This window comes from Aegilops tauschii, chromosome 2 (assembly GCF_002575655.3).
Source record: "Aegilops tauschii subsp. strangulata cultivar AL8/78 chromosome 2, Aet v6.0, whole genome shotgun sequence".
NCBI classification, from domain to species: Eukaryota; Viridiplantae; Streptophyta; class Magnoliopsida; order Poales; family Poaceae; genus Aegilops; species Aegilops tauschii.
Window position 1 is genome coordinate 185,769,679 of NC_053036.3, and position 21,047 is coordinate 185,790,725.

The following is a 21,047-nucleotide window of genomic DNA, read 5'->3' on the forward strand; positions in this document are numbered from 1 at the left end:
AATGAAGTGCAAAATAAAGAGTTCAATGTTTCTATTTTTCGTCAAAATATATTGCAAGTGAAGTGAAGTTTAATTATTATTTTATTATTATTGGCTATCTTTTCAATCTATGTACAAATTTTACAAAGCCCGTGGCAACGCACGGGCAGTCTACTAGTATACCATATTGACCAAACTTAACTAGGTGATAATATTTTACTTTTGTTTCTACATTTGATAACTGAGAGCAACTATAGCAGATTCCTCCAATCAGCAACCTCCAAAATCATCTTGGGTTGCATTTCAAAATTGTTTGGAGGCTACCGTGCTTACGTGCAAACTCAGACTTCAGGGGTTCCAAGATGGCGCACTCCCTCAGTCCCTCTTGGCGTTCGTTAAACACGATGCCGCGGGAGCAGCCTCAGTCCTCGTCCAGAACTCGGGTTGCAGGTGGCTCCTCCTCCTCCTTGACGGTGGCCGCCATAGAAGTCGCCTATCCCCTAACTAAACCCCGTTCTCGACGAAGACTGAGGGCAGATGGATAGCCACAGGAGGAGGAAGCCGCTTCGCCGTGCGTGTTTGAAGCTTCCCTGCGGGCAAGGGAGTGGTGCTGGCAAGGTTTTTTTTTACGGTGCTATGGCGGGCTTACGCCGGTCTGAACCATTTTCATTATCAAATAAGTGAGGCTGAAATACAACACAACGGCTACCACAAGTAGCACCCGACAGGCACAAGAAGGAACAAGGGACAACAAGAAGAGCCAGAAACAAGCTATGACAAGTAGCCAACACCGAGAACTTAGCACCCAGCACCACTAGGCAGACCGAGAAGAGCGGGAAACTAGCATTGTTGGATCAGTTGAAAGGAGAACCAACACCGAGAAGACGTAGAGAAGAAGTCCCCTGCTGCCTTGCGATCACTCTGCGCCTGAGTAAATTGCATAAAACCCACCACTTTGAGGGCTAGGTTTGCGAAAAACACTAGGATACAGATTCTCTGCAGAAAGCACCACGTCTTGCGTAATTGTTTTGCAAAAACCACTGATCGGCGGATCGGGCTGAGTTAAGTGAGTTTATGACATGTGGGGCCCGTTTTTCGCGTACATGGCACTCCAGGCCGTCCCGACAGCCGTTAGACGGCGCCGTTCGGTCCTAGCAGTTAAAAGCGCGAACCGTTACTCCTTCTCCACTCTGCTCGCTCGCTCTCTTCTTGCTCTCGCTCTCGCTCTGTTCTTGGTCACCGCACCCGTCGCCGCCGCAACGCCATGGTGTCGTGGAGTGATGGGTCGGATAGCAGCGAGCACACCAGGCAGTACATGAGCTCAGATTCCGACGACGGCACCATTAAGGTCAGTTCTCAAAGTTAGGGTTAGGGTTTGATATTTGGGGATTTTTGGAATGAGCTTCTTTTCAAACATTGGACCAAATCTCTGTCATTCCTTCGCACTCCAGGTTCCTGCTAGCACCGAAGACTCAGATTTCGAGGGCCCTGAGACAGATATGTATGTTTTGTGCCGTGGACACGGGAAGGCAGCAGAAAGGCGTGTTGCTTTCGAAGGGATTCACACTGGCAGGAGGTTTCTTTGTTGTGCAGAGAAGGTATGGTTCCAACTTAACTAATTGGAAGTTGTTGATTAACTTCACAGATCTGTCATTTGTTTGCCATGGGCATGTAATGTGGCACTCCAGCAGGCATTGTATTATAATGTGAAGTTCGGACAGTGGATTCATTAATTGTTTACTCTGCCAGCATTGTTTAGTCTGGTTCTGGCAACATTGTTTAGTTAGGTCATTTTGTTAACTCTGTCAGGTTAGCATATTTTAAGAGCGAAAATGCATGGGTTGGCAGACCGGCATTGTTTAGTTTGGATCTGGCAATATTGTTTAGTTAGGTCATTTTTTAACTCTGCCATGTTAGCTTATTTTAGGACAGAATATTCATGGGTTAGCACCCCAGCATTGTTTACTTAGTAGTTATTTACTTTAGAGCATGATCTGAATTTTAGTATAAAGTAATCTAGCCTATCATTGTAAGCAAGTCACTGTTATGTAATTCATTTTGTTAATACTCTTTTTTCAGGAAGGTAAAAACTGTGGACTAGTAGAATGGATTGATCCATCTTGGCCCACTACCCTTGAGAATGCACTGTCCAAGTTGTGGTCTATGTATGAACAGAGTAAGATGGACAGGAATGAGGAATGTCTGATGCATTCATTTACTGTTCATGACCTGACACAAGAGAAGAAGAAACTCCAGGCCAGCTATGAGAAGTTGGTTGAAGATGTCAATGCACTTATGGATGCCCAGGAGCAGAGGGCGGTGATAGAAAGGAAAGATGCTGAAACAACCAAGTTGCAGGAGAAGTATGACACGTTGAAGAACATAGCAGCTGCTCAAGGTACTGTCATTAGGAACATGAAGTTGAAGCTAGCTAAAGAGAAGAAGAATTTGCAGATCCACATTGATGAGCTCAAGAAGACAGTTGAAGAGAGCAATGTGAAGCTGGAGGGGATCAAGGCCATCATAAATGGATAAGCAGTGCAAGAGAAGAATGGGCAATATCATTTGGCATTTGCTGACCTTTTGCAGGGTGTGGTTTGGCATTTGTTGTAATGATAGTAGTTTAAATTCTATTAACTATGAGTACTCCTGAACTATGGATATGTAATCTTAAGTAAGATGTTTGCATTTGAACTAGTGCTGAATGTGGTGCTATTTGAACTAGTGCTGAATGTCAAACTATGATGATGTATGGAGTTGAACTAGTGCTGAATTTGGTGGTATTTAGAGCTGGTTAATGTTATCTTAAGTAATCTGTTTGCAATTGATGATTTTTGCTTTAGTATGTTCCTGTTCAACTGATGATTCTGAGTTAAGTAGGGTCAATTAGGGTTGTTTTTGGCTTTTTATCGACGCCGGGGCATCAAGTAGGCCAAGTAAGGGTTTTTGGCTTTTTGTCGACGCCGAGGCATCAAGTAGGCCAAGTTAGGGTTTTTGGCTTTTTATCGACACCGAGGCTTCAAGTAGGGTCAATTAGGGTTGTTTTTGGCTTTTTGTGGATGTCGAGGCATCAAGTAGGCCAAGTTAGGGTTTTTGGCTTTTTATCGACATCGAGGCATCAAGTAGGCCAAGTTAGGGTTTTTGGCTTTTTATCGACTCCGAGGCATCAAGTAGGCCAAGTTAGGGTTTTTGGCTTATCGATGCCGAGGCATCAAGTAGGGTCAAGTGATGGGTTTTTGGCTTTTTATCGATGTCGAGGCATCAAGTAGGCGAAGTTAGGGTTTTTGGCTTTTTATCGACACTGAGGCATCAAGTAGGGTCAAGTGATGGGTTTTTGGCTTTTTGTCGATGTCGAGGCATCAAGTAGGGTCAATTAGGGTTGTTTTTGGCTTTTTGTCGATTTTGAGGCATCAAGTAGGCCAAGTTAGGGTTTTTGGCTTTTTGTCGACGCCGAGGCATCAAGAATATCACAGCATCATGACTATCACAGCATCAAGAGTATCACAGCATCACCAGTACTACTAGAATGCCATAGTTTGACACAAATTGATCATAACAGTTGATCATCACAGGACTAATAGAATTCCAGAGTAGCATAACTGGAGTAGCAGAACAACACAACATAGTTTCACAACACAACCAAAATGCCATAGTTTGATACAACATCAACACAACCAAATCACCATCATCACCATTTTGCACTAGAGGCAGTCAAGTAATCCTTCATTCTGTTGCTGGGCTTCCTGGCTCTCTGGGAACCATCACTTGGTCTTGGAGGCATGAAAGCTAACCTTGGTCCCTTTGCAGCAGCTGATGAAGATCTGGTTGCTGGTGCCTTACCCTTGGGAGCAACTATTCCTTACTCTTGGGAGCATATGATGAAGATTTACTGGCTGCTGCCTTACCCTTGGGAGCAGCTGGAGCAGCTGGCTGCCTCCTAGCTGGAGCAGCAGCAGATGTTGCCCTCCTTGCTGGAGCTGGACTAGCAGCAGATGTTGCCCTCCTTGCTGGAGCTGGACTATCAGCAGATGTTGCCCTCCTTGATGATCCACCAGCAGTGGCAGCAGCAGAGGCTGCAGTCCTTGCTGGAGCTGGACTAGCAGCAGATGTTGCCCTCCTTGATGATCCACCAGCAGTGGCAGCAGCAGAGGCTACAGTCCTTGCTGGAGCTGGTGTGCTTCTACTATCAGGTGGGTAAGAGCTGGTGCTTGGCTGCAATGAAACAAGTAGTTTAATATTAGTAAGCAACAAAGTAACAACAAATTTAGTCTTTCTCATAGCAGAGTGGTTACCTGATGTTTGTTCTTTCTCATAGCAAGTGCAGGCTTTAGAGCATCATGGCAATTGGTGTACCTATGGCCCACCTTTTTACAGTTGGAGCAGGTAATTGAGGCCATTCTTGAAGTGTCTTTGGGAGCTGGCTTCTCAAATTGGCCCTTTCTCCTCTTAGTCTGTGCTCTGCCCTTGTGTTCTTTGAAAACAGGAGCCTCAATGTCCAAACTATCTGTCCTTGGCCACATGTCAGGGCCAGGTACAGGATATATTATAGGACTGTAAGCTGCCAAAGACAACATTCTTTGCTGCAAATAATCCCTAATCCTGGTGTACTGGGCCTTCTGATCTCCTAACACAACATTCTTTGCTGCCTTCTTAGCCCTGTATGCCATGTGGGTTGATATTTCCACTCCATACTTGCTCTTTGCAGTGTTAATTATAGTAGTGATTGTTGTGCATGGGTCATTTCTGATTGCTTCCTCACAAAACTTTGCAACCCACTTAGCAGTAACTTTTGTGTTCTCTGACACAGAAGGACAAGTGTGCACCACATACTGCTTCCTTATGGTAAAAGTCTTCTCATTTGCAATCTGAGAAGCTGCTATATAAAAAGGGCATGTCTCATCTATGCATTGTGCTATAACCCTGTCACTGCAATTTCTATGGTACTCATGGTTCCTGTTCTGTGCAATGTGCATTGTTTGAAGTGCATTCCTGAACTGGTACACATCAATGAAGCAAAGATGCTTCACAAATTGCTCACCTAGGTGAGCTCTCTTCTCATCATACCATAACCTTTTCTTCATCTTCTTAGCTCTGCTTTTCCTGCCATTGGCCAAAACATATGCCAATGCCTCTGCACCATCATCATCTTCCACACCCAAGTCCATTGGTTTCTTGTCTTCATCAGAAGATGGTATCCAGTCCTCCTCAAACAACTCCTCTACACTTGCATGTGATCTGCTTGTTGGGCCTTTTCTGTGTTTCTTCTCCTTTTTCTTCTTCTGTCCATCTTGCTCTTGCTCCAGATTACTCTCTTCCTCCAGAGTACTCTCTTCATCCTCTTCCTCCTCTTCTTCACTTTCAGGCTCATATAGTGCATCCTCCTCCTCTATCTCATACATTTCCTCAACATCTGTGTCCCCTTCAAAATGAAGGAGTGGATCTTCCCTCTGTCTTTTCATCTCCTCAAGCCTAGCAAGGATATCACCATATTCTTCCAAATCATCATCATCACTGTCCTCCTGATTATCCATCACTGCAGCTTTTCTCTTCACAGAAGTGACCTTCTCTTTATTTTTCGTATTCTTTCTAAACATTTCAATTTCCTTCCTCCTTGTCTTCTCCATAACCTTTTCAATTTCCATTTGCTCCTCTGAATTGTATACATGATTTTCTTCCACTTGTACATAACCTAAAGCAAGTTGCTCCTCCAAATTGGTGCTATGCTGTGTTTGAAACTGTATGGGCATTGGCTCCACTTCTGCTGCTTCTGAACTTGCTGCTGCTACATGCACATCTGGTGCACTGAACAGCACTCCTTCTTCATCTATCTGATATAGTTTGGGCTCTCCAATTTCTTCTAGAGGGATTTGCTGCTCAATAACATTGGAGCTGGTGTTTATACTTGCAGCATTGGGAGAACTGGCCCTAACAACTGTCACATTCAATATCTTCTGATTTTGCAATGCTATGTTGTCTAGAATTTCCTCAAGCTTGTCATCATCATCTATTTCTTCCATTCCTTATATCCCTAGCCCAGGATCCCTGACATAGTACATGTAATCTTTAAATCCATAACCTTCTGTTTCTATCAGTGCTACTAGGTTGTAAAATGTTATGTCTGACACCATCATAGATCTCTCAATGTTGTCTCTGTCATGGAAATGCATCCTCAATTCCCAAACCTCATCATCCAGACTGCAAATAATATAAAGCACTAATGAAACACTAATAAAACTAATAACCAAATGTAAACCCTAGGGCACAGGACAAACAAAGCACAACATCAGAACTAATCTAAAAATGTCAACCCTAGGCACAGGACAAACAAAGCACATAATCTGAACTAATCTAAATAATGTCCTAGGGCACATGACAACAAAATCACAACATTTGACACTTGTACTGCATCTGATAGGATAGAACAATATGAACACTAACCCTAGGAGTACCCTGGCAACGCAATTGAATGGAGAACGGGAAGGGAAGAGCAAAGAAAAGTGGATCTCACTATACGCCACCGAAGGATGACGTGATGTGCTGGCTTCCCGTCGGATTGGCCTTCACCGCCTCGGCGAATGCTCTGGCCGCCCTGTATTCCATCGAATACTGCGGGTCCTCCTCCTCCTCTTCCTCCGATGGCTTGCTAGGGTTCGAGCTCGCGCACAGCTCGCCTAGATCCACTGCGGGTCCTCCTCCACTACGTATGATGCGTGCGGCGCCGCCGGGCGGAGAGCCGCCACCAGCATCTCCACCTTTCGCCAGACTGCACATCTCTGTGTTTCTATGGAATGGCGACGGCACCAATGGGGGAGGGCGACGGCAGCGGGAGCGAGGAGGAGGGGGAAGAAGAATGGGGGAGGGCGACGGCGGCGAGAGCGAGGAGGAGGGGGGAGAAGAATGGGGGACGGCGACGGCGGCGGGAGCGAGGAGGGGGAAAGAGACGGATGCGGGAGTGGATGACTAAAGACGAGCCCTAACGGCGCCGTCTAACGCCGACTGCCGGCTGTCGGGACGGCCTGGAGTGCCATGTAGGCGAAAAACGGGCCCGACCTGTCATAAACTCACTTAACACGGCCCGATCTGCCGATCAGTGGTTTTTGCAAAACAATTACGATAGACGTGGTGCTTTCTGCAACGATTCTGTAACCTAGTGTTTTTCGCAAACCTAGCCCTCAAAGTGGTGGTTTTATGCAATTTACTCCTCTGCACCTTGAAGAACTAGGAGACTCGCAACCGCCGTCGAAGGGCTTCCTACTGCCTAGCCACGTCACGACACAGATAGCCGCAGATCGTGCCGAAGGGCAATGTTCCGCCGAAACAGCCCTGCACCTCGTCTGGGCCACACCACATCCACCATCACAAATAGAGAACCAAAACATCCTGTGAGGCAAGGTCTTGGACTAAATTGCCAAAAACCATCACAATTGAGCCAAAAAAATGTTGAAAACTACCAAAACACTAAAAGTTTGCAAGAACCATTGTTTTTCGTTAAAAGTTTGCAGAAAACACTAAATGGGCGATTGACCACGTTTCGACGGGATACCCGACAAGCCGGTCCCACTGTCAGTGCCCATGTGGCGTGGGTGGACGGCACCGTGCAAATGGCCGTTAGACGGCGCATCGTATACCTAGTGATCGGTCGGATCTAACCGACCGGTTATCCCGTGCTCTCCCCTTTTTGTCTTCCCGCTCTCCCGCTCATGGCGACGCACAGCGATGGCGATGGCAGCGGCCGGGACTGCTCGGCTGGTGCCATGAAAAAGAGTCGAGGTCAGCGGCGGATTCCCGGCGCCGAGGTGGTTTTGGTGGTTTTCGGCACTGGTTGTCTCAGTTGTGGTGGTTTTTGGCAATTTAGTCCAAGATCTTGACACAAACATTGGCGCGGTGCTAGGCAACTTCTGTTGTCGTCGTCTCGCAGGACCCCACGAGCGCCGCGATGAAATCGGCACGGACGCCCGACACCAGGCCCACATTGAGGCGGGCTATCCTCCGAGCTCGTCGAAGCTTGGGGAGGAGATGGAGAAGGAGAAAAGTTGGATGGCCATGGCAGAGGAGGAGGAGAAGGAGGCGCTCACAGAAGAGGAGATGGTCGTCGACACCACGTCCAGTTTACTCTGATGCAGGTGGAGCAGATATACAACCTGTCAACTACTTGGCACTCCTGAAAGAGCAACTCGCGGTGGAGACGTAGCTGGAGGTCGACCATGCCTCTGACGCTACCGTCACGGCCATCGTTCAAGTGGACTCGGACGTCGTCGATGTCAACAGAGCAGTGCTCGCATCCGTGGAAAGTTGTGAGGGCTAGGGTTCGAATTCTGCCATTGATTTCAAATCTCGAGCTACAAGGGAGGAGAGAGTCGTCTTCCTCAGGAAGAGAAGCACACACGCAACATACACCCCACACCTAGCCGTTTCTGCCTTCCTACCTCTCTCACCTAACAGCCACACATATAAGTACCACACTCTACTTGCCCACTCCGGCCCAGCCAGCCGAGCGGGTAAGCGAGGATGTCGCTTGAGCCAGCCCACAACTTGAAATTCATCTTCGCGCTTCTCCTGCTCACTGACAATCCCTCCCGCCTTAGAAGCGGCTTGACCCCAAGCCGACGCACATGGGAACTTCTGGCGTAATGTCACTTTATCTTCCCAAGTGGCCATTTCTCCAGGCGCATCACTCCATTTGACCAGGACTTGGATCAATGAATCAGCACCCTGGCGAACAACTCGTTGCTGAAGAATTTGCTCTGGATACTGAAACTGATCATCAGGAGCAGGAAGTAAAGGAAGCACTTGACATCCCGGAGCGAGGACCTTACGCAATAGTGAAACATGGAAGACTAGATGCACACGGCTGGTAGGAGGAAGAGCTAGTCTGTAAGCCACTTCACCCACACGTTCCACCACTTCAAAGGGGCCATAAAATTTGAAAGCAAGCTTGTGGTTGGCACGCGGCGCTACTGAAGACTGTAGGTATGGTTGAAGTTTCAGAAAAACTACATCGCCCACATTAAACACACATACAGTACGGTGTTTATCAGCCTCGGTTTTCATGCGTTGTTGAGCCCTCAATAAATGATGTCGAACAGAGGCAAACACCACCTTGCGATCATCTAGCCATTGTTGCATCCACTGACTGAATCACTGCATCAGGAGAGATACCAAAGTGACGGGGCGCATGCCCATATATGATCTCAAAGGGAGTAGTACCTGTGGCAGAATGCCAGTTGGTATTGTACCAAAACTCACAGAGGGGAACCCACTTAGCCCACTTAGTAGGATGAGCACTGACAAAACATCGCAAGAAGCACTCCACTTGTTGATTAACTCGTTCAGTCTGCCCATCAGACTGTGGATGTCGAGCAGGGCCTATTCGAAGCATAGTACCGGACTTAGAGAACAGTTCTTGCCAAAAAACATTGGTGAAGATACGTTCTCTATCCGAAACAATAGACTAAGGCATCCCATGCAAACGATACACCGAGTTGAGGAAGGTTTCAGCAACTATTTCTGCAGTGAATGGATGGTGCATGGGGACAAAGTGACCATATTTAGAAAATTTATCAATGACCACAAACAGGCAGTTGTACTGACCAGATGATGGCAACCCTTCGACAAAATCCATTGTCACCATGTCCCAAGGGAGTTTAGGAACAGGTAGTGGTTGCAGCAGACCAGGATAGGGCACACGTTCTGGTTTTGCTTGCTGACAAATGAGACAATGCTACACATAGTGTTTGATAAACCCCCTCATGTGTTTCCAACGAAACAGCCGCCTGATACAACGATAAGTAACCGGAAAGCCCGAGTGTCCTCCAATGGGACTATCATGGAAAGCAGATACAATCTTCTTGTGCAACTCAGGAGTATCACCCACCCAAACACAATTATCAGTACGGAGAATGCCAGCTGTCAAATTAAAATTACTATCAGCAGAGGGACTGGTGGCCAATTTCTGGAGTAACTCAGTGCAGAATTTATCACCCACATAGCTCTGCATAATATCTTCAAGCCAAGCAGGTTGAGCTGAAGAGACAAGGTGTATTTCAGGTAGCATATCAGAAGATTTGTGTGGTTTCCTGGACAGAGAGTCAGCAGCACTGTTTTCAACCCCTTTTTGTAACAAATGCTGTACTGAAGGCCCAACAACTTTGTGAGAGCTTTCTGTTGCCATTTAGTGTGCAACCGTTGTTCAGATAAACCAGCCAAGCTTCATTGGTCAGTTCGGACTACAAATTCTGAAACCTGCAAATACTGCCTCCAGTGGTCAACAGCCAACAGTATTGCTAAGTATTCCTTTTCATACACAGAAAGAGTCTGATTCCTGGGGTCCAAAGCCTTGCTAACATAAGCCAGTGGATGCCCATTTTGCATGAGTACTGCCCCAATACCCACATCACAAGCATCTGTCTTTATCACAAAGGTGGAAGAGAAATCAGGAAGAGCCAAAACAGGAGCTGTCACTAAAGCCTGTTTAAGCAATGCAAAAGCTTGTTGTTCATTTGCTGTCCAGTGAAATGGCACCCCTTTTTTCAATAAATTGGTCAAGGGTTTGCTCACAATGCCATAATGACGAATAAACTTCCTGTAATAGCCAGCCAGACCCAAAAAAACCTAACTTCTTTAGCAGATTCAGGAGCAGGCCAATCCTGAATAGCAGAAATTTTTGCTGGGTCAGTAGAGACACCCTGTCCATTAATGATGTGCCCCAAATAAGAAATTTGCGTCTGAGCAAAAGAGCATTTAGACAATTTAACTTGCCACTGATGTTGCATCAACAACTTCAATACTTCTGCCAAGTGTTGTAGATGCAAAGCATAGGAAGCACTAAAGACCAATATGTCATCAAAGAAAACAACTGCATTTTTCCTCAAACAGGGTGACAAGGTGTCATTCATAGCAAACTGGAAGGTGTTAGGTCCAACAGTTAATCCTTGTGAGAGGACCAAAAACTCAAAATGTCCAAAATGAGTCTGAAATGCAGTTTTATGTTCTTCTCCGGGAGCTAACCTGATTTGATGATATCCAGACCTCAGGTCAAGTTTGGAAAACCAACAAGAGCCTGCAAGTTCATCCAAGAGCTCATCAATAACTGGGATAGGAAACTTGCTTTTGACAGTAATTGCATTCAAGTGCCTGTAATCAAACACTGGTCTCCATGTTTTATCTTTCTTCTGGACTAAAAGCATGGGAGAAGAAAAGGCACTGTTGTTGTGTCTGATGATACCAGATTGCAACATTTCAGTTACTTGCTTCTCCATTTCATCCTTCAAAGCTGGGGCAAGTCTGTATGGTCGAATAGACATTGGTTGTGCACCAGGAATGAGAGGGATAGTACGATCATATTTCCTTCTTGGGGGCAGACCTTTTGGAGCTTCAAACACAGGAGCAAACTGAGTCAATATTTCTCTAATCTCATCAGGAAGGTCAGGCTGTTCTGAAACTTCAGATACTGATAATGCAGAAACCTCTATCACAGCACAAAGTTGAGGAGCAGCATCTTGTCCCAACAAAGTGACAATAGTATCATTCAACTGGAAAGATATATAGCCAATGTTTTGCCCAATCAACCTGCATAGGGCTGTGAGCAGCCAACCAATCAAGCCCTAAAATGCCATCATAAGATCCTAGGGGAAAGACTTTGAAGCTGGTCATAAAAGTATGCTCAGCATAACTCGAGCAGCCCTTCTGTAATTGTTGTGTATAAGGAATTAAACCTCCATTAGCCACCTTAACCATGCGAATTGGGATTTGAGAGATTCCTTGGAGTTTAGAAGCAACAACACAATCTACAAAAGAGTGAGTACTGCCAGAGTCAACTAAGAAGACCAAAGAAAGACCCTGCATCTTAACTTTCAATTTCATTGTAGAGACTGCTGGAACTGATGTGTCTCCCATTGCTGCAGCTGACAAACAGATATCATTAGCTTCACCAATTATTTCCTCTTCAGTATCACTGAACTCGGATGGCATGTTCTAAACATAATCCAACATCTCTTGGACTACATGCAGCTGCACTTCCTGTTTGCACTTATGTTCCCTAGCCCAGCGTTCAGCACAGATGAAACAAAGCCCTTTGGATTTCCTGTAAGCAGGCAATGCTGCCTAGCGATCATCAGTAGGAACAATTGTCCGAATCACATCATTACTCTTCCTATCATCAGGTGTTTTGGAACCAGAACTGGTATTAGACACACGAGAAAAATTCGGTGCCGCAGAATGTTTGGTACTAGCAGAAACAGTATTCTGAATCAGAGAGGAGTCACCCAATTCTTCAGACAAAAGTGCAAGGGCATATGCTGAGTCCAAGTCAGTGGGTTGTTGAATCCCAACCAATAAGCGAACTGATGGTACCAACCCTTCCATAAACCTTGTAACATAATGAACAATACTAGGATTCGGTCCATATGATGTCAGTTGATCATACAGTTCAGAGAAACGCTCGACATAATCTTCGACAGAGCTGGTCTGACGAATGTGGAACATCTGACAAACCAGATTCTGATGCTTGTTCCGTCCAAAACGGGACTGCAGTAATGAGCAAAACTCAGACCAATTGACATTGGGGGCACGACGCTGTACAGATTCAAGCCAATGTGCTACAGGACCTTCAAATTGGGCGGAAGCAAACGATATCCATTGACTCGATGGAATACCCCACAACTTAAAGTAATCTTCACAGCGTGACCGCCATAGCTTCGGATTAGAGCCATCAAAACGTGATAACTCCATACGAGGGCCAAAATTCAGAGCATCAGGCAACAGGGAACGCAAATTTTCAGGGGCTGGAATCAATTGACTCGATTGAACTGCCTCTGATTGTACACCTCTGGCTGGGGGTGGAACATACCCCGAGCCCGAATTCCTCTACTCCAGATCTGATCGAAATCCTTCCATCCCGTTCGAACCCCCGCCGGTCGTTGCTGGATGGGGCCCTGGTTACGGCTCTCTCGGAGACACCGGAGCCGAAGGAGAAGACGAATTGGCTCCAATCTCACCGCGAAGCTCGTCGAGGTCGACGCCGATGGCGAGCTTGACGTCGTCGATGCGCCCCGACAGCTGGTCCAACTTGGTGAAGGCGGTGACTAACTCCTCGTTGCGATCTGACGAGGATTTGGCGAGGGCGGCATCGAAATCCGCGCGAAGGAGCTCATAGATCGCGCGAGTTTCCGTCGGAATTTTGTCCATGGCTTCCGCCCGTCGACGAACTGCTAGGCGAGTATGGCGAAAGTGGGTTGGGAACTCCAGGATTTGGGGCTCTGATACCAGATTGTGAGGGCTAGGGTTCGAATTCTGCCATTGATTTCAAATCTCAAGCTACAAGGGAGGATTACAAAGGAGGAGAGAGCCGTCTTCCTCAGGAAGAGAAGCACACACGCAACATACACCTCACACCTAGCCGTTTTTGCCTTCCTATCTCTCTCGCCTAACACCCACAAAATAAGTACCACACTCTACTTGGCCCACTCCGGCCCAGCCAGCCGAGCGGGTAAGCGAGGCTGTCCGGCCCACGGCTTGAAATTCATCTTCGCGCTTCTCCTGCTCGCTGACAAAAGTGCATGCATTGGAGATGCCCTTATTACCTGCGCATCCATGGACACATCCGGTGGACTTCGATGGTGTCCGTTTGGTGATAGTATACATGTTGGAGATGCCCTTATTACCTCCGCACATTGATTATTACTCTCCAAGTTGAACAAAACAGGTTCGTACCGAACTCAGCAACACAGCTAGCACACGCCGTGGCAGGCTGATTTTTTCTCCGGGACGGATTGCCACAGGTACGTATCGCGTGTACGCGCGGAGCCACTATCGGCCTGCGCCAATAACACCGACACACGTCAAACGCTCCCCCGGCTCGAACATGATGAGCTCCGCCGTCTCCCGTCTCCTCCGCTCCTTCCGTCCCCCGCCCTCGCACCAGCTCTACCACGCCGCCGTGAGGCGACCACAAGTCGTGGGCTCTAATGGGCAAGCCTTACTCAAGCAGATTGCGCTGCCGCTCCGTCGGCACAAGTGCGGCACTTCTTCGCAGAGACCGGCGACCCACATCGCAGGAAGGCACTCCCGGTGGTGGAAGGTGGCCGCGGCGGCCGCGGCCGCGACTCTCGTCTCTAGCAGCGCGGCGGCGGCGACCGCGGTCTGCAGCTTATACCTCGAGACCGTGCCCTACACCGACCGCAAGCACCTGATCGTCCGCTCTATCGAGTACGAGCGCCGGCTGGGTGACCTCTTGTTCCGCTATGTCAGGGTACGGCGCCTCCAACATCGTCGACCGGCTCCACCCCGAGAGCGTCCGGGTCTACCTCATCACCTCCGAGCTCGTCCGGGCCGTCCACCGAGGCCTCGCCATCAAGAGCCTCAAGCAAGGGGATGATCCAGAGGCGGCACGTCGGCACACGGCGCATCTCGACGGCCTCGACTGGGACGTCATCCTTGTCCGAGATAAGGAGTTCAGAGCTCGCAGCACGCCTAGTGGCAAGATTATCCTGCACACCGGGTGCTTCGACCTTCTCAAGACCGATGAGGAGATAGCCTCTATTATTGCACACGAGGTTAAGTCAGTTAACCTATAATGTCCTCATTTGTGCTTAATTTTGGGAGGATCCAATCTAGTAATGGTACTTCTGAACCTTTATTTTTCTGTATATTTATAGATTGGGCACATTGTTGCGAGGCATTCAGTGGAGCGGAACCTTTACAGGAGGAGCTGGTTTCCGTCCTGCCTTAGGCACTACTTGCTACAGAGGTATATATATGGAATTCAATACCTCGCATTCCATGGTCATCTCGCATTATGTGATGCATTCACAAATTTACTGTCTCTTGTACTCCCTCCATTTCTAAATATAAGTCTTTTTAGACATTTCAAATGGACTACAACATACGGATGTATGTAGACATATTTTAGAATATATATTCACTCATTTTGTTTCGTATGTAGTCACTTGTTGGAATGTCTAAAAAGACTTATATTTAGGAACGGAGGGAGTATATGCAAGCATAATATATGTCTAGAGGCCTTCCTAATGATGTTCATATAGGCAGGAGCTAGAGGCAGATCACATTGGAATCCTACTACTAGGCGCTGCTGGTTACGATCCGCGCATAGCCCCGGCAACCATTGAAACAGTCAAGGAAAAGCTAGGATCAAGGAAAGCATGCGCCACTCATCCTTCCACTGAGACAAGATTGCAGCTCTTGTCGCAACACAAGGTCATGGAGGAGGCACTCGAACTTTATAGAGAGGTTAAAGCCAACTACTCGCTTTGCTTGACGCTCAGATCCATGGCGGCCAGTCCTGAGTTTGGTAGATTTTTGCTTGGGGAGTGAACCACTTTGTGTACTACCTCCGTCTCGGTGAATAAGTCATTCGCGTAGTTCTAGGTTGATGATTTAACTATCTAAATATGTATTATATGTGATAAAATATATATATTTAAAAACTACATCCGTGTACAAATCTAGTGATATACTTTTCATGATATATAACACATATTTAATTCATCAAATCGATGACCTAGAACTACGCGAATGACTTATTCACCTAGACGGAGGTAGTACTATTTCTCCCATCTTGACTTGCTGGATCTGAGGCTCCACAAGGTTCCTCTAAGTTTGGTTTTCAAGCTTTTGTGTTGGATACTCATTCTCTACTGCTGACTTAAAACAATATTTTTATATATTTATATATATACTCCCTCCGTCCGAAAAAATTTGTCCCAAGTTTGTTCCTAAGTGCTAGATACATCCATTTGAGGAAGCTTTTTCGGACGGAGGGGAGTATAAAGTTACTAGTTTTATTTCTCCCTGAATAGCTGATAGTTAGATGTATATCATCTACATTCTGGATGCATTTTTATTAACACCAATCTATTTTTTTAGTATTAGTATAGATAAACATCATGCATACCTGCATATATCATCAGTTTTACCGTTGGCAGTTTGCTGTTGCAATGCAGCTGATCTTCCGGCTGGTATGGTACACCAATGCAGGCAGCAGAAGACTGCATAGACACAAACACACGCAAGGCTTTCTGTACAGAGCCTGACTGCTAGTACACACTGATTGTATATGTAACGAAGTTCTAAATTATAGCTGCTGGCGTATGTTACAGTTACACACACACACGTACACAAAGTAGCATTAGCCAGCAGGCAACAGCCAAGCACACAAGTGAAACTATAATCAAGTCCATAACCGTACTGGGAATAGTTCAAGCGACCAACACTAGATTTTATCCCTTCCCCAACAATTTATTGGAAATCGACTTCCAATTGGTAGCATATAAATTGAGAACAAGCCATTTCTGATCGAGAGAACTAACTAGCTAGGGTATTGGTAGCCAGATGACTGTGTCCCGGCTGATTGTGGCGGCTGCTGGGCTTCTCTCTGCTTGGCGTACTCCGCGAATATCACCCAACCATCCAGGAACTACACCAAAAAAAGGGGCTAGTATCAGAGTAGATTAAGTCCATGAACCATCCAGGTAGTGCATTATCTGATCAATATAACGACTCACCTTTCCATCCATGCCTTTTATGCCCTCACCAGCTTCTTCCACGGTTGCATATCTCACAAAGCCAAACCCTCTAGAGTATCCAGATATTCTATCAGTGATGACTCTTGCTGCAAATACAGTGACAAATGGATTTAGTAGTGGTACAGATAGGAATTAATTACAGAGCTGAGAACCACTTACCGTCAGTAACCTGGCCAAATTTCGAGAAGGCTTCCCTCAGTCCGTCAGATGTCGTGCGCTTATTCAAACCTGCATAGGTACAAGAACAAATTTAAAAACAAACACAAGTGAAACTCCAGAGGGAATTTGTGTATCGTTGTCATTACCATTTTCTTCTATAAACGAAATGAACTATTGGCATTCAAACCACATGAACTACTGGCATCCCAAAAGTTGGGACTACAGAAAATCAAAGAACCCTTAAGAAAATATACCAAGTTTAGCTTTTCCACAGCAAAAGTTCAGTAGTTACTCTGTACACATGAAAGGAAACTGTAGTGAAGAGAACCAAACACAGTGCAAAACTTTAGCTAAGCTTACCGTTTTAAAAGATCTTATCCTTAGTTATAATCAATAAGACAGTGAATATGTCTGAGATAATATATGTTTCTTTCTGGTTTAGCTTTCTTATAGAAAGAGTAATAGTGAAAAGGGGCAACCAGAAGACCTGGCAGCTCATCAGTTAAAGGCTTTTGACCATAATATTTCCCATATATCCCCAAAAGAGTATTTCCGAACACTCGAACAGCATTGAAAAAGGACAATCATGCCTTTTGGACAGTACCAAGTCTCATCAGTTAAACTATTAACTTAGTTCCCGTTAAAATAGTATATGCCTGGACCAAATACATACAATTCGTGTTCTGCACTATATTAACTACTCAAAAAAGGGCATGCTTGGTTGAGTAACCCAAGGTAAAATGTGGCTGCTACAAAAACTGTGGCAAACAAAATGACCACAAGTGTGGCAAAGTTTGGCAACTGAAGTTTGAGTCTATTTCGGGTATTACGGGTGGAGCCCCATTCCCCCTGTTCTCCCAAACATTTCTCATGTGGCAATGCAACAAATGCCTAAGGAATTGTGGTGCGACTCAGAAGTGCATGGCTACACCTTGCTGCCAAAGCTTTTCCTGCTAAAAACTCGCCTCCTATCTTTGTGTTCAACGTGCTGCCACGCCTCAGTTCTGGGCGGCATTGGAGGAACTGGGTAGCCATCCTTCTTGCCAGTTCAAAGCTCCCACATCCTCAATGGATTCCTGGGAGTAAGACAGGTCGGGTTCTGCAGAAAGGGGACCCATCTGTACCCTTTACCTGGCTATGGAAGTCCCAAGTGCCTTCTCCCAGACAGCTGGACCATCCAACATGTTCCAATCTTTTGGGTCATATGGGCATCCGTCATCAGGTGTCGGTGTATGCTGATGATGTGGTGGTTTTCTTCACACCCATCGAGTCAGGCCTTGATGCGGTGAATGCATTGCTGGAGCAAGTGCGCCATCACACCCACTAGACCTTGATGCTGCTGCTTCCGGCCTCAGAACTAATCTGAGCAAGGGCACCATCAAATCCATAGAGTGGTCTGAGGAGAATAACCAGCTAGCCCTCCAGCCTTTGTCAATTACGAAGTGGCGAAAGCAGGACCTCCCGGCTCCAGAAACTCAATAAATAAAGTACTCCCTCTGTAAAGAAATATAAGAGCGTTTAGATCAGTGATCTAAACACTCTTATATTAATTTACAGAAGGAGTACTAGCTAAGCTCCAAACCTGTAAGACAAGCATGGTGACCAGGGGCAACCAGTTGGTGCTCATCACGGCAATGCTTCTCCGCTCTCTCAGTGTATCACATGATGTGGTTTCCATTGCCAGTCTGGCAGCTTAAGGCAATTGAGCATTGCCATTGTGCCCTCCTCTGGAAGGGCACCAAAGATGTGGCAGGCAGGCACTGTCTTGTCGCTTGGAGTGCTGTCTCCTATCTTAAACTTCTTGGTTACACACTCCATGTTAGGTGGATGTGCCTGCACCGCACCACCGCCGCGCGCACCTGGGCCGGTCTCACTATGCAGCACAAGGTCCAGCAGATATTCCGCGCGACAGCAGAGTTTGTGTTTGGGGACAGCCAGGTCACGCTGTTCTGGATTGATGGAGAATCAGTCAAATCCATCACCGGGCCCTTTGATCCACGACTGTCGAGATTTAAGAATCGAGGAAGGTCGGTCAGGCAATGGATGGATTAGACCAAGTCCACAATATCACTGGCGTGCTCACGGTCACTGATCTAGCCTAGTTTAGTCACTCCCTGTGGAGCAGTGGTTCTGGCACCACCCTCATTGCTTGCCAAGAGAGTGTGGTCCTTTGGCGTCAGTCCTCAGATTTGCAATACTTGGCGCAATCAGCTCATAAAGTGTTCTTCCTTGGCCGGTTGGCCGTACCACCTTCCCCTGCCAATCTCTAAAAGGCCGTGCACCCCTGAAGCGCCAATGTTTCCTTTGGCTAGCATTGCAGGAGCGACATGGCCTCCCTAGCCATGAAACTGCCCCATGTGCTGCAAGAGACGAAGTCAGCAGAGCATCTTTTCATCTGCTGCCCGTGGTAGAGGCAGCAGCTACTGGATCTTATCCTTGACGCGCAGGCCATGGCGATGCAATCCCCTTGACAGCTAAGGTTGTCTATGCATAGAAGTACTCTGAAGCACAAGACGAATCTTCTGGCTGTGGTATACAACATCAAGGTGGAATTCAACTTTCGGTTGTGTAAACCATCATGAGGAGTACCTAGTGTGTGCATGTTGCCTTCCTGTGATGTAAAAGTTGCCTCATCTGCAGTCTAGTATTGACCTTGATCTTTAGCACTATCTGCCAAACTCTTGTGCCTATCATGCTTTACTTCTTAATAATGCAAAAATATGCAAGCGCATGTTTGCACATTATCTAAAAATCATACTTTCATGGGCTAACTGTCTGTTTTGACTTGTAGATTTAACCAAAAACAAAATTTAAATTTTTATTCCAGACAGCACATTACATTAACAGGAACTCAAAACATGCAAAATAAGATGGAAAATATTCAATCCAACAGATACAGAAGAACATGCGACGATGATATGAACTGAGTACATGAGAACATGCCCCTAGCTGTGCACTAGACTCGGCAAATCTGATACTTAACCCAGCCAATCTGCTACAGTTTATAATGTTGACTACCGTGTCTATGTCCTTCAGGCTTGGGACCATGATAAGTGTCACACGTGTGGCACGAACACATGGCAAGACCGAACATTTTTTATGGCAAGTTAATGACGCAAGGATGGCAACTTTAGTTGTCAAGCATGGCAACTTTCTTTTCAGATGACAAGTTTCAGTTTTTATTAGTTTGTTTTTTTTTTCTTTTCGGATGGCAACTTTAGTTGTAAAAACATCAGGGCCGGAGTGCTTCGTGCCAGGCGTGTGGCGCTTATCATTTGGGTAACCTTGTGGTGTGTTATCTGTCTGCTATATCCTTAATGTATGTTCTCTGTTGTACGCTGATGTTTCCATACATGATAAGTAGATTTTATTATCTCGTAGTAAAACATAAGATGGAATTTCCTGCAATATAATTTAGTTTACCCGAAGTCTCTAAATCTAAACATTAGCAAAAGGGAAAGTTGTGGGTACATCCACACGGCACTGTAGCAAAAATACAGTGACAATCGGCTCTTAACCCAACAGGTAATAATAGCTTCCCACGCATCGTACCACAGGTAGCTAACTTTGGCACGAGCCTCGAATCCAGGACACAGAAGAAGCAACAATACAGTGGATTTTACAGCAGAAAAATATAGGGGGAGTGAAGAGGCGCGGGAAGAGGAGTTGCCTGAGACGAAGAGGTTGTTGCAGGGCTCCGCCGCGGGGCGAGCGGTGGGGGGAGGCGGGGGAGCGAAGGCGGAGACGGAGAACATCCGCCGGAACCCGGCCCGTGCTGCACCTGCGCGAGCTGCTGCGACCGCCGCCATGTATGATGTCTCGATGAGTCGGTGGCGAAAGCGGCGCTGCGAAGGGGCGGAGGCGAATGGAGGCTTCGCGTGCTTGCGGCGGAAGGGTTTCCGCTTGTGCCGATTGCCGAAGAGTGCAAGGCCAATCTGGTGGGTGGACCGAATTAGGCGGAATCCTGGCCCAGCAAAGCCATGTTCTTCGCCGCCGACTGCTGCCCCTGGGCCGGTCCAGCGCGGGCCGGCCCAAATAACATTAGATCTTTTCTCAAAACAGTTTGTTAAAAAAAATGAGGGGATTCCTCAAAAAAAAATGAGGGGTTTAACCAAGCTTTAGTACTCAAATTCCACAGTTTGTGGGATACAAAACAGATCATGGGGTACCGACATCCAAACATGCCTCCCCATGTCCAAGGAATGTGATTGTCTCAAAAAAAAAATGTCCAAGGAATGTGAAAACTTGGCTAGTCTATCTGCGTCGATATTCGACGCTCTACCTTCAAAAAGAAAATTACAATTAAAGGATAATGCTCTCAGTTTGATCTCACTGACGACAGCTCCATAGCCTCCCCTACTACCTTTG

At 46.5% G+C, this 21,047-nt stretch overlaps 3 protein-coding genes across 3 annotated transcripts; 1 reads left to right on the forward strand and 2 right to left on the reverse strand.

Moving 5' to 3' along the window:
- Positions 1 to 3,495: 3,495 nt before the first annotated feature.
- On the reverse strand, positions 3,496 to 6,538 carry LOC120974504 (uncharacterized). Its single transcript, XM_040400971.3, has 2 exons — positions 4,272 to 6,538; positions 3,496 to 4,191 (listed from the first exon to the last, which is right to left on the reverse strand). Exons 1-2 carry the CDS (start codon positions 5,994 to 5,996, stop codon positions 3,832 to 3,834), a joined length of 2,085 nt encoding a protein of 694 aa, XP_040256905.2. The 5' UTR covers positions 5,997 to 6,538; the 3' UTR covers positions 3,496 to 3,831.
- Positions 6,539 to 13,633: 7,095 nt separating this feature from the next.
- LOC109763208 (mitochondrial metalloendopeptidase OMA1-like) lies at positions 13,634 to 15,919 on the forward strand. Its single transcript, XM_020322062.4, has 3 exons — positions 13,634 to 14,531; positions 14,634 to 14,725; positions 15,021 to 15,919. Exons 1-3 carry the CDS (start codon positions 14,220 to 14,222, stop codon positions 15,307 to 15,309), a joined length of 693 nt encoding a protein of 230 aa, XP_020177651.1. The 5' UTR covers positions 13,634 to 14,219; the 3' UTR covers positions 15,310 to 15,919.
- Positions 15,920 to 16,045: 126 nt separating this feature from the next.
- LOC109763210 (organelle RRM domain-containing protein 2, mitochondrial) lies at positions 16,046 to 20,639 on the reverse strand. Its single transcript, XM_020322064.4, has 4 exons — positions 20,350 to 20,639; positions 16,680 to 16,748; positions 16,500 to 16,606; positions 16,046 to 16,411 (listed from the first exon to the last, which is right to left on the reverse strand). The coding sequence occupies exons 1-4, from the start codon at positions 20,486 to 20,488 to the stop codon at positions 16,304 to 16,306; spliced, it is 423 nt and encodes a 140-aa protein (XP_020177653.1). The 5' UTR covers positions 20,489 to 20,639; the 3' UTR covers positions 16,046 to 16,303.
- Positions 20,640 to 21,047: the final 408 nt, after the last annotated feature.